The sequence below is a fragment of the Miscanthus floridulus genome, chromosome 2 (genome assembly GCF_019320115.1).
Source record: "Miscanthus floridulus cultivar M001 chromosome 2, ASM1932011v1, whole genome shotgun sequence".
NCBI lineage: Eukaryota > Viridiplantae > Streptophyta > Magnoliopsida > Poales > Poaceae > Miscanthus > Miscanthus floridulus.
The window spans coordinates 173,711,803-173,723,674 of NC_089581.1; the positions used below are offsets into that span (position 1 = coordinate 173,711,803).

Genomic DNA, 11,872 nt, shown 5'->3' on the forward strand with positions numbered 1-11,872 from the left:
CTGTTTTTTTTTTTTTTTTTTTTGCCAAAGAAAGATATACACGATTCTAGAGAGGAACAGAGGAAGGTGATTACCATACTTGCTGATTTTATTTTATATCTAAATTATAAATTTATCACTATTTTTATGATAATGAATGTATATATATCTGTTATTTTTCTAAGTGAATCTGTTTTCCTATTGAGTTAATTAATTAATGTATAAATGTAATTTTCTTTTTTTTGACCAAATATAAATGCAATTTTCTAAAGCGAAGACCGAAGATGTGCACATCACAAAATGGGCTTGCAATCTTCTTCCCAATGAAAACACGAAGCCCGCTCTGCTGTTTCGCATCATAGCTGGGCCGCGCCAAAGGATCCAGCCAGCCCACGCGGGCGTGGCGTCGTCGTTGCGGCTTGAGGGGAAGGAAGGGAACGAGCGACGAACTGAGAATTTAGTACCATACCGGCCAGCGAACAACCCAAACACAAGCTTATAATCTCAGCTGCGGCCGCTGTTCCGTCTCTTCGGAGACATCCGATAAAATTGGAACGATACAGAGAAGATTAGCATGGCCCCTGCGCAAGGATGACACGCACAAATCGAGAAATGGTCCAAATTTTTTTGGGATTTTACACGTTGGTCCCTGGCCGCTTTGATATTGTCTTACAGGTGTACCCCTGGCTGTGTATTCTCCCTTTCCCATATGATGTTTTTAGACCCTCCAGACTTCTAATGTCCTACATTGAAGTCCAAAACCTTTTTGCGCATTTACAGACCACTCCCTTGTCGCTATTTTATCTTGCAGCTGTGCCCTCAAACCCTCTTTATTGAGCAGCTAATCAGTACATTCACCCCGCGGTCCTTGAGTGCATGATTTTCCTTGCACATATGCCCCCTTAACCTTTCCCTTTACCTTGATTTCGATATAGCTGAAGACCCTATGGTTTTTTTTAACCCTACTTTATCTTTTTTAATCGGGATGTCATCCTTTGGAATATGTATTAGGAGTAATCCTTAAGTCATTGAATCCTTTGATTTGGACACGCCTTACTCAAAAGTATGCTACGTTTTTTCATGAACAAATACACATTGAACTTTTCACTACATGAATCTGGCAAGAGTTTTTTTTCAAAATTAACATTCTTCTCAAAATCCACTCAAAACTCAGTTTTATTTACATGGTTCTGCTCAAAATCTTGTATTCAATTCACTCAACTAACGAGACTTACTGATAACTAGGTTACCTTTTTTCTTTCTTTTTGGTTTACCAAGCCAAGGCTGTTTCATTTACTGGCAAAGGTAAAAAAAAAAAAAAAAAAATCTCCAGATTATATATAAACGTGCGCAATTTCCCTTCAGTAAAAGTACACGGCGTCATTGGCAAATTACAAAATCAAGCTTCGCCTTTTATTCGATGGATGGTAGCTATGCCGACTCTCAAGTTCACCAGCATCCACCAAATAATTAGCATCCTCTCGTAGTATACACAAGTCACCTATATCATCAACATGTTACATGCATGATTCCAGTCAAAATTTTCACAATCTCGAACACCGTACACATTTCATCAGATTGAAGCTATCATGCCGATGCGCAACGGTATGGATGTGCTGTGCTTCCCAGTTCCCATTCATCGACGCATAAGGCTTGAGGACCCAACCATCTACATTCTTTGGGGACGTTAAACAGCTTCGGTTGCAGTCCTTCACTGCTTTCATTATTGTACTCCATGGATCTCGGTGGAAAAAAACGGTCGGTTGGATCGCCGGTGTTCGTCTCTGTCTACCAACAGAGCTCACTTGTGCCCACATCATGTGCATTAAGTTGCCTTCTGCTCATGTAGAGCACTGAGTTTTTTTTTTTTAAGTAGCTTGTCACAGTCACAGCTCGGTATTCGTCAGGATGATACTTGTGTTGCCCTGCATAACAAGTGGTGGAGAGAAAGAGATACTAAGCATAAAGCGTATAAGTGTATACTCATCAGTTTCATACGGCTCAAGGCTAATCCTATGAACAAATTTTATGTACACAACATCAGAAAAGTGTAATGAGTCATGCCTTCTGAATTTTTAAGATCCCTTGTGATATGGGATCGATGAGACATGCATGCATTCGCAGCATTCCTCTAGAAAGGTGAGGAGCCTGACAAGGTTAGTGGTGGGCATTGCCTAATCAAATGTCCGGTGACCTGCAAGCCCAAGGGATAGGAAGAGGTGATTTGGACATCTTATATATGTTTAGAACGTTTTGCGAGGGCTTTAAGATTTATATTGGATGTGGTTCAAGTGGAAAAACAAAGAGCGAGCTTGGTCTGGAATAGATATCTACGGTGACATGCTTCATGCAGGCGGGTTAGCCCGCGAACAAATACACTGTGAATTGTGATGTGACTGATATTGCGCACATCACATGACCTACAGATGGCAACAAGCCATAAAGCGTATCCAGAGACCAGTGAGCCCAAAAGGCTGAAGAAATCAAAACAAAAGCAACACAAACGAATGCTCACGCAAACTTTGACCGAGGTTGCTCAACCGGAACCCTTATCGCCAATCGGCCACTTGTACATTTCGAAACGGAGTGCGTCCTCTCAGGGGGCAAAAAAAAGGCACAATTATTCACTGCCTTTTCGCCTGTATACTTCCCACCTCTACTATAATGTTTCAAATTGGACAACAGGCACCGCCTCATCCGAAACATTAGAACCTGTACAGAGCTACCCTACCCTTTTACAACAACTCACTGGGGGTCAAATGATTAAATGGAGGACCTAGGTGATGTTCCGCCTCCCTCGTGCAACCGCCGCTGCCGCCGCTTTGTGTTATTCTTCTCTGACGACAAACCAATGATTTGTTACTTCTTCAGTCGATCCCGTGCTCCCCTTGGTGAGCTACAAATGTCTATCAGCATACCAGAAGCTTGAGAATTTGGCCCGGGGAAGCAGTGTTGAACTCATGCCTCTTGTCACAGATCACAGTACTAAGGCAAACTATGTCAATGCCTACTGCTGCACTCATAGCTGCAAAGCCAGATCAGGGTGATTTGGATTTGCCAGCTTTCCCCTAGGCGGGGAACCTGATGACTGGACACGGGAATTTAAGCCTGGGACTGGGTGAGCAGAATTATTGTCATTAGCCATCTTTGGATCACGACCTGCACCTTGCACAGGGTTGACAGTTGCCTTTCCAACGTCTCCATTCTGTGCTGCTGTTTTAAGACTATCAGCAGTTACTGGGTGCCTATGGATATAGCCATTGACTTTCCCATTCATTCCAGAAAACATCCCAAGCACTTGAGCATGTGTCATAGGAATGGCTGATCCAAATAACCCTTGCCCGGCATACTGACTCATGGCGTTTGACATAGCAGTAAAGCCATTGATGTTAGAGTGGATTTCTCGGCTGTGGTTGTGTTGCTGCATTGGAGGCGCTGCTGATCCCGGATTGTCCATACCACCACATGACTTGTTGACTCCATTCTCATGCTCGGTTACTTTACTGGGAATTTCAGAGCCCTTATCAAAGCTTGCTGATGTAGAAGCCACTGTTTGAGTTCTAGGTAAATGCTCCTCACCAGTAACATCCCCATTTGAAGACAGTCCAGACTTGTGATGTAGTACAACATTCTTAGATGGCATATTGGGTGGAGCATTGCACTCAGAGGGATTGGTGGATGTGACAGGAGCCCACTGAGAGTTTTGAGGTGGTTCACCATCTACTACCCATCCTGGGCCAAAACTTGTCCCAGGGGGGAGTGCCCTTCTGATACGATTTGCTGCCACATCCCAGCCAACTGGGCCCAATTTTGATGCAAATCGTGCCAAGCTCCTAGCATATGCATGTTGCTGCTGAACCCCTACCTGGTTCAGACAACAAGAAGAAACAAAAAGGACAAGAAATATTAGCACAGCAAGTTCCAGTAAGACAGTAGTTGCAATGATCAACTATAGTTAAGTTGGCAGGTTTTACAAGTCATCCAAAATTCAAAATTTGTGAATTCTTGACAACAAACTGTATCTGATCGGAGTATGCTTACCGGCACCAGTAGTTTCCTCTCATCATCCAGGGCAGCAAACAGAGAGCTATTACGTGAATAGTGCTGATCATATGTACTCCTGCGGTCGTCATCTAGACTAACAACAGATTTCTTTCCCCACTTGGATGAACCTAAAAAAAAGTAGATGATAAAGAAGTCACGTCTGTAAATCAAAAGTCTAGCACTTGTGCAGAACATATGATCAGTTACCAGTAGAAGAACTAACCTGAATAATCACCGATTTTGTCTGTTCTTTTTGCACTAAAAGAACCAAGCATATTGTGAAAACTGGATGGATCTTTCATCGGGGTATTTGTATTTCGAGTTCTGTCTCCAGTTGACCTTTTTCTGAATGTATCGACATTGTCTTCAGGTTTGTTTGTTTTCACATTGGATAGATCTGGTGACACATCACCATCCGTCTTGTGATTCTTCGGTGGCCTACCTCTTCGAGCTGGTGGCTTGGGTTCTTCTTCTTCATCGCTGGGTTGCCTCAAGTTCTCAAAATCCTTTTTGGCAAGAGCTTCAATAGATCGTGCCTAGGGAGATTATTGAATACTTTATGTAAGTAGAAGGCCAGATAGTAAGAAGACAGTATTGGCAACTTGTCCACAATACAGAAAATGTTAAGGTAAAACAGGATCTGGGCTAACTATGTGCGGATGTATTCAGTATAGTACTATAATTTGCATAGGAACAACATATGATGTCTTCTGTAATGAGATACTATCTTGTTGGAATTGGAGAACATGCTAAGGAAAAAAACCAAATTGAGGTTCAATTTGTGCAGATATTAGCATTCAAATAAATCAGGTAGCCCTTCAATATCCAAGAGTTAATTGCACTAGCAATCAGTTGAACACGTTGTGTTTAACTTATAACATATATGAAGTTCACAGACAGATAATTATAACAAGGAAATAATAAGAAATAAAAGGTGCTTTTTTTGCAAAAATATTCCACAAAGCTGAACAAGAGACAGAACAAGTTTCATGTTCTGAAGAACAGAGCAACCAGAAAACATGGTCCAGATAACACATGTGCATGCAACGACTGACGAGATGGGTTATATAATCTAATAACAAACAGCACATGCACTTCAAATCAGTACAAAAAATACCTGCCGGAAGTAGATTGTGTCTGCTGAATTGTAAGACATGGCATTTGATGTGAGTAGAAACACATCATCCTGCAAAAGCAGAGAAACATAAGATATCAAGAGAAGATCCGCAGTACTGAAGCACAACACTCTACTATGATTTGCTAGAAAGGTTGCACCCAAATAATCTTGGGTATAATATAATATGTATTTGAAGGAAACTTCCCAGAGTTGCTGTACAAAATTAAACATATCAATTTTAAAAATACAATGCAAGACCCAGCACACTTGATATTCCAAAAAAACTCACAACGTGCATTATATTATATTAATATATTCTGCATCAAGAAAATGGAACTCAACAAAGCAATACAGCATTCAGTTCAACCCTATGTCAGTGGATGAAGCTGGGAGCTACAAAGAGCAAATAATTCCATATCCACTTAAGCCCAGATATAAGTAACATATATGAAATCAAAACATGCAAGAAGTACAGTGCCACTGTGGATTAGAAAAGCTCTTCAGTTACTGATACCTTTTATTTTTTCTATAAGGGATGCTTGTTATTAACGGAGCTGGTTTGAATAGGCATGGTAATCAATTCAGGGGTTATTATTCATAATAATTTGGACAAATTATTCCAGTGAAACTTCAGTCCTACCAGTCTAAGCAACCAGCCTATCCGCATATGTTGGAAGAAAACAAAACCTTGAGCACCGAGTACAGCTCCCAACCATGTATGTCAGGCCAATTATTAACCAATAACTATTATCATCGGGCAGTTTAAGCTGGAGTTTGATAAATTAATACTGTTTTGGATCTGGAATAGGTCAAAATCTTGAACTTCAATGGAATTCTTTCTCTCAACAATGGTGCAAGACAATCATTAAATCACTAACCCAGGAAGTCTCTACAAGTCTACATCCCATTCCAAAAGGTACCTTTCATTAAGGACATTAACTCATATGGTATGAGCCCACTTTGGTCCCCAGTAAAAAACAGAAAGGAATATAGGAAGTAAACACAGTGATACAGGGGCAGACCCAAGTGATGTTGAGTGAGGGCACAGTTCGCCACTCAAAAATTGCTAGAAGTGGTACATGACAATTTTTTCACCATGAGTGCCCCCACACAAATGAATCACAAGGCCCTCACACACCACCAAATATAAGGCTAACTAGGTAATCATATTTAGTGTGCCTCCGGTCTTTTTTTTTTCCCTAGGTCCGCCCCTGTAGAGACATATTGCATCTCACGTTGCTCAAGAATTTCTTTCAGGTGCATCGAAGCTCAGAAAGCAAAAACTCGCATGTTCTATTAACAGTACCAACAAGCAGTATCATGTTCACCAGATGGGAGTTAGGATAGCTAGACAAGAACAATATCTAAACAGTAGTTCATTATACACAGGATTAATTTGGAAAGGCAAAGGTATATTATGGTTGTAAGAAGAAAACAATAGGAATAGGGACATTGTTATACGAGTAAAGTGGACAATAAAACCTGAAAGCAAAGAAGGTAGTAGAAAACTTTTAGTTAAGCCAAAGGATCAAATGAAAGCAGGCAACACAAAAAAGAAACACCAACACAGCCAACAACAATAAAGGAACTGGCAAAAGAAACATCACACAGCATACCTCAAACTGTTCCAACTTAGAATACGAGTCGTTCAACAGCTTCTCACGGATTGTTGAGAAGTCCATCGGATGCTTAACGATGTCAAAGTAATCCGGAAGCTGCAGGTACACAAAAAAACACCAGCCTTAGCATCTGAGCTCCAATCTGAAAACACGACTGCACTTGAGCTCCATTACTCACCTCCTCTGCGTCGACAGGCTCCGAGAAAACTCCATAAGTATCCTTCCTGAGAGCAGTGCAAGGCATACAGGTAAGTAAGCACATGTAACCGAAGCAATCTGTGTCATTGGACGAAAATTACATCAGGATGGGGCCAGGGCACTCACTTCTGGAGCCTATCGAGGATGAAGAGTAGCAACTTTTTGTCTGGGAGGGGAGTCCCCGTGGGCCCACCATCCGACGCAGCGTCCCCTGCTCCCACGAGCGCAAGCAACGTTAACCAACGAAAAATTCAAATCCCTGAACCACTTAATGCGTTGCTTCCCTCCAAGTCTTACCTTTCCCCGTCGCTTTCGCTGCATCCTTCTTTCCCTCCCCCGGCTCCTCCTGCAGCATCAAAGAACCGAAACAACAACAATCAGAACAGAAATCCACATTCTTGCATGGAGATTTTCTGCTTATACGGGCCAGCTATCGCATCATGCAGTGGGGATTGCAGGGAAATTAGTGTCGCAGCAAGCTCCGCGGCAGTCCGCACTGAAAACGGTGACCTTTTTCTGTCGCTCGCCGTCCGGACAGTGCTCACAAACCCATCAGTAGGAGAAAAAAAGGTCAAATCCGTCAAAACTTGTCAGATCCGCTTACTGTTCCCTTCCCAGGAAAGGATTAAAGCGCTGACGAGCGAGGAGGGTCAAGATCCCTAGACTGGCCGGACTCAAGAGGGCACCAAAAAGAATTCCAAACCCGCCGAAAAAAGCAACCGCCCTCCCAGAGCTAAAAATCCCCAGACGCAGAAGCCACTATCAGAGCTCCACTGATCCCCGCTAGATTCCCCACCACGGAGGCGAGCCGTACCACAAAACACCCCCTAATAAAAATCCTGAACCGCAGATCCAACCACTACAGCTCGGCATCGCCGCGTGTCCCGCGGCCAAAACCCCCTCGGGGAGGTCCCCAAAGCCCGCAATTTTCGAAAAAATGGCGCGAGATAGAGAGGCCCTCGACCTTGACGACGCCGCCGGAGAGGACGCTCTTGAGGCGCTTCTGCCGCCTCCGCCCCCCGCTCCCGGTCCCGTCCTCGTCGTCGTCGGAAGGGTTGGGGTCCCGGCGGGTGGGCGAGGGGGCGGGGCTAGGGTTTTGGGCCTGCAGGCGGAGGCTGCGGCGCTGGAGGTCGAGGAGGGACGGGCGGCCCTTCTTCTTGCGCCGCCGCTGCGGGGATGACGTTTCTGCGGGAAGCGGCGGCGGAGGAGGGGGCGGCGGCGGGGGAGGAGGCTTGCGGGTCTTCGCCATCGGAGGCCGGCAGGCCGCGACGGCGGCGGCGGCGGCGGCGGCGGCGAGGCGGGGACGGGGCAGGAGGTGGTGGTGATGTGATGGCCTGGGAACGGGTCGGGGTGCGTGTGGCTTTGCGTGCGTTTGGTATTTTTTTTTTTCCTGGGGCCTTTCGGTTTGCGTCGGGCCGCTCGGCTCTTTCAGGCCCCGTTTTGTCATGACATGTAGGACCGGTCTATATCTGGCCCCACACGGTAGCGACAGAGGATAAAGGTCTCTGCGTTATTTGAGGTCGGATCGGCCGGCCGCGGGCGCGTTTGGTGGGGTGGGACCGGGCGCGTGTCTGCCGTGGCCGGACCCGATTGGTGGGTGCCCCCCAGGTCGTGTGGGTGGATATTTTTCGTTGGAACAGAAGGCCGTGTGACTCACCTGTCAGTGAGATGAGGAGTTTTGGTCTCGTTATATTTCCCGTAACTCTTTACGTACACGTCGCAATCACCATTCCGTTTCGTGCCATCTTTCGACCATGAAGGTAGTGCCGTGGTAGCGAGCAACGGTCAGCAGTTTCAGGGAAAAAAGAAGAAGAACAAAAAAAACTCTTCTCAAAACAATGGACTCAAATGTCTACTCCCTCGGTACGTCAAAGAAAGCAATTCTACGTTCTACGTTACCGAGGCTAGATTAGTGACCGAACAAGATTACCTGCATGTCCCTATTTTATTCCGCTGGCAAACACTTGCAGACGCACTATCGGTACACGAGCATCGATGTCAATAAAATTGCAGGTGAGAAGGTGGGCGGAGAGGTGTGTGTGGCTAAGAAGAGGCATGCAGCTGTGGACGTACGTGAAAGCCGGACCCACTACCTGACTACCCTATGCACCTACAAGTATAGATTGCATTCTTTGTTGGACAAGGCCAAGGAGCTAGAATTGCATCTTTGACCGAACAGAGGGAGTAGTTGGGTGTCCAAACAATCTCCCTTTTATACCGAATTACAGGTGTGTAGGTATTTTGTGTTAGTAGTTGAGAAAAAAAGGGCCTAATGGCTATGGTTAGAATAATATCCTTGCATGATGCATCCTGCCTATGGTATTGTAGACAACTAGGTAATGGTGGACTAGTACAATGGAATGGGTACACCATAAAGACCACATCCTTAAAACTTGATCATCTAGCTTTTGGTTGCACCATGGCCCCTGTTTCTCATGGACGAAGGTTCAGTGACGTCATTGCAACATTAAAGGGTGAGCAATACTCCGTTCGGTTCTAAAGTAAGCTCTTGCAGAATTGTATGCAGGAGCTGAATAAAAGTAGCTCATTCATAGTGTACCTTCATTTATAGTGCATTGAAAAAGATAGCTCATTTATTTGTGAGATCAATGGCATTTATTAGCAAAGGGGTGGGTAGAGAAAATAAGAAAATAGTAAACAGAGTATTCTAGGGTGAAAAGTTTTTACCAAGAAAGTGGCATGGCGAAGCCTAAGAGTGATTGAGCGAATCGGCCACCATCAAACTCTAATGCCTCAAAATTCTTATCCTAAGCACTCTATGGCCTATTTGCTTAACATCCAAGCAGCTTTGTTGGGTACAACATGCATCTTCAGACGTTTGATTTTGGACGCATGAAACAGAGATGCATGTCTGATGGGCAAGTTGCTTGGTTGGCCACAAAACAGACAACCCGTTAGTGGTGCTTGACAGGCTCAAAGTGGTTCAATATCAATATAGACGATTTGCCTTGGTTCAATATCAATATAGACGATTTGCCTTCGTAAAGGACTCGTGACCTAATAAATAGATTCATGTGCAACCTTGTATTTGCTCCACGGAATAATGGATCAGATAGAATAAAGGGGATATTCAAAGTTGTACTAATTACTGGGGAATTAAGTTGATGAGCCATACTATGAAGCTATGGGAGAGAGTTATCGAGCATCGCTCGAGAGCAATAACGTGGGTCTCTATAAACCAATTTGATTTCATGCCCGGAAGGTCAACCATGGAAGCCATTTTCTTAATAAGACAAGTTATGAAGCGGTATAGGGAAAAGAAGAAGGACCTGCATATGGTTTTTATTGACTTAGAGAAGGCTTATGATAAAATACCTAGGAATGTTATGTGATGGGCTTTGGACAAATATAAAGTCCCAACGAAATACGTCGAGCTCATTAAGGACATGTACAACAATGTTGTGACTAGTGTTCGAACAAGTGATGGAGACACGGATGACATCTAGATTAGGATAGGACTACATCAAGGGTCGGCTTTGAGCCCTTATCTGTTTGCCTTAGTGATGGATGAGGTCACAAGGGACATACAAGGGGACATCTCTTGGTGTATGCTTTTTCGCGGACGATGTAGTGCTAGTTGATGAAAGCCGGACATGAGTGAATCAGAAACAGGAGTTATGGCGGGAGACTTTGGAGTCCAAAGGTTTTAGACTCAGTAGAACTAAAACTGAGAATACGAGATGTGACTTTGGCACTACTACTCAGGAGGAGGAAAATATTAGTTTGGAAGGTCAAGTAGTGCCTAGGAAGAATACATTTCGATATCTAGGATCAATGCTATAGAGAGACGGTGATATTGATGAAGATGTTAGCCATAGAATCAAAGCAGGGTGTATGAAGTGGCGCCAAGCATCTGGTGTCATATATGATAAAAGGGTACCATAGAAGCTAAAAGACAAGTTTTACAGGACGGCGACTAGACCTGCTATGTTGTATGGTGCAGAATGTTGGTGAAAGGATCTAACCATGCCTAAAGAGGGTGAATAGGCGTTATCTAGAAATTAACTGCAAATGCTAAGTTCAAATTTATCAGTCAATGTCGAAAGTCCCGGCGTTTGGGTCAGAACTCCCAACGTCGTCAGAAGTTCCGACACAAACGTCAGCAGTCCCAACGCCTACGTGAACTACAAAAGCAGTGCCAAATTTAACTTTGCGGATAAATAATCTTACAACCCCACTTCCTAGTGGTTTGGTAAAAAGATGTTGGGTCACTCCCTTGATGCCATAATGCCTCCAAACTGTAGATCAAGTCCAAACCCTAAAATAATGTTTGAGAAAGAAAGAGACAAACAAATACAAGTAATCTCTAGCAATCACAACAACAAGCACACGGGACACGAGGATTTATCCTGAGGTTTGACAACCCCACAAAGGAATTCCTACGTCCTCGTTGTTGAGGTGACCACCAAGGTCAGAGTCTCTTCCACCTCCTTGCCTCTCTCAAAGCGACCACAAAGGTCACTTGAGCTTTCCACTAAAAAATCAAAGGGTAATACAAACTTCACAAGGCTCTTCCACAAGATGAAAGCTCTTGGGCAACGCCTAGCCGGCTAGGGGCAAAGCCCCAAGAGTAATAGAAGCAAAATCAACCGGCTTGACGAAGAAACCAAGTGCTCAAACTTGCCAAAGTGATTCTCTCACTTAATCCACTCTCCTTTCACTCAAAACCCTAAGGGAATCGAAGATTGGAGCAAAGGAGGGAGGAGAGAGGTACCTTTCTTGCTTGGGAGCTATTTGAACAAAGTTAGGTCAGCTCTGAATGAGTCCGTAATGGTTAGAAGTGAAGAGAGGGCTATTTATACTCTTAGTAGAAATCTAACCGTTCAGATCTATGTCAGAAGTTCTGACGCAGATCTCAGGACTTCCGACGTTAACATAAACCACTATTCACATA

General features: G+C 44.1%; 1 protein-coding gene and 1 non-coding gene across 2 annotated transcripts; one reads left to right on the plus strand and one right to left on the minus strand.

The window, feature by feature from the left end:
• Nucleotides 1-503: 503 nt before the first annotated feature.
• Nucleotides 504-606, plus strand: LOC136541138 (U6 spliceosomal RNA). Its single transcript, XR_010780233.1, has one exon. It is a non-coding gene; the product is annotated as a U6 spliceosomal RNA (small nuclear RNA).
• Nucleotides 607-2,490: 1,884 nt separating this feature from the next.
• On the minus strand, nucleotides 2,491-8,360 carry LOC136535746 (uncharacterized). The gene is made up of 9 exons (XM_066528125.1): nucleotides 7,922-8,360; nucleotides 7,255-7,303; nucleotides 7,084-7,168; nucleotides 6,938-6,983; nucleotides 6,757-6,855; nucleotides 5,141-5,209; nucleotides 4,247-4,559; nucleotides 4,021-4,151; nucleotides 2,491-3,844 (listed from the first exon to the last, which is right to left on the minus strand). Exons 1-9 carry the CDS (start codon nucleotides 8,204-8,206, stop codon nucleotides 2,999-3,001), a joined length of 1,923 nt encoding a protein of 640 aa, XP_066384222.1. The 5' UTR covers nucleotides 8,207-8,360; the 3' UTR covers nucleotides 2,491-2,998.
• Between the last annotated feature and the right edge of the window lie 3,512 nt (nucleotides 8,361-11,872).

Coding starts and splice junctions, on each gene's coding strand:
- LOC136535746 (XM_066528125.1), bottom strand. CDS start 8,206: ATGGCGAAGACCCGCAAGCCTCCTCCCCCGCCGCCGCCCCCTCCTCCG. Junction 4,560..5,140: donor ACACAATCTACTTCCGGCAG/GTATTTTTTGTA, acceptor TAATCTCCCTAG/GCACGATCTATTGAAGCTCT. Junction 4,152..4,246: donor CAAAATCGGTGATTATTCAG/GTTAGTTCTTCT, acceptor ACTTTTTTTTAG/GTTCATCCAAGTGGGGAAAG.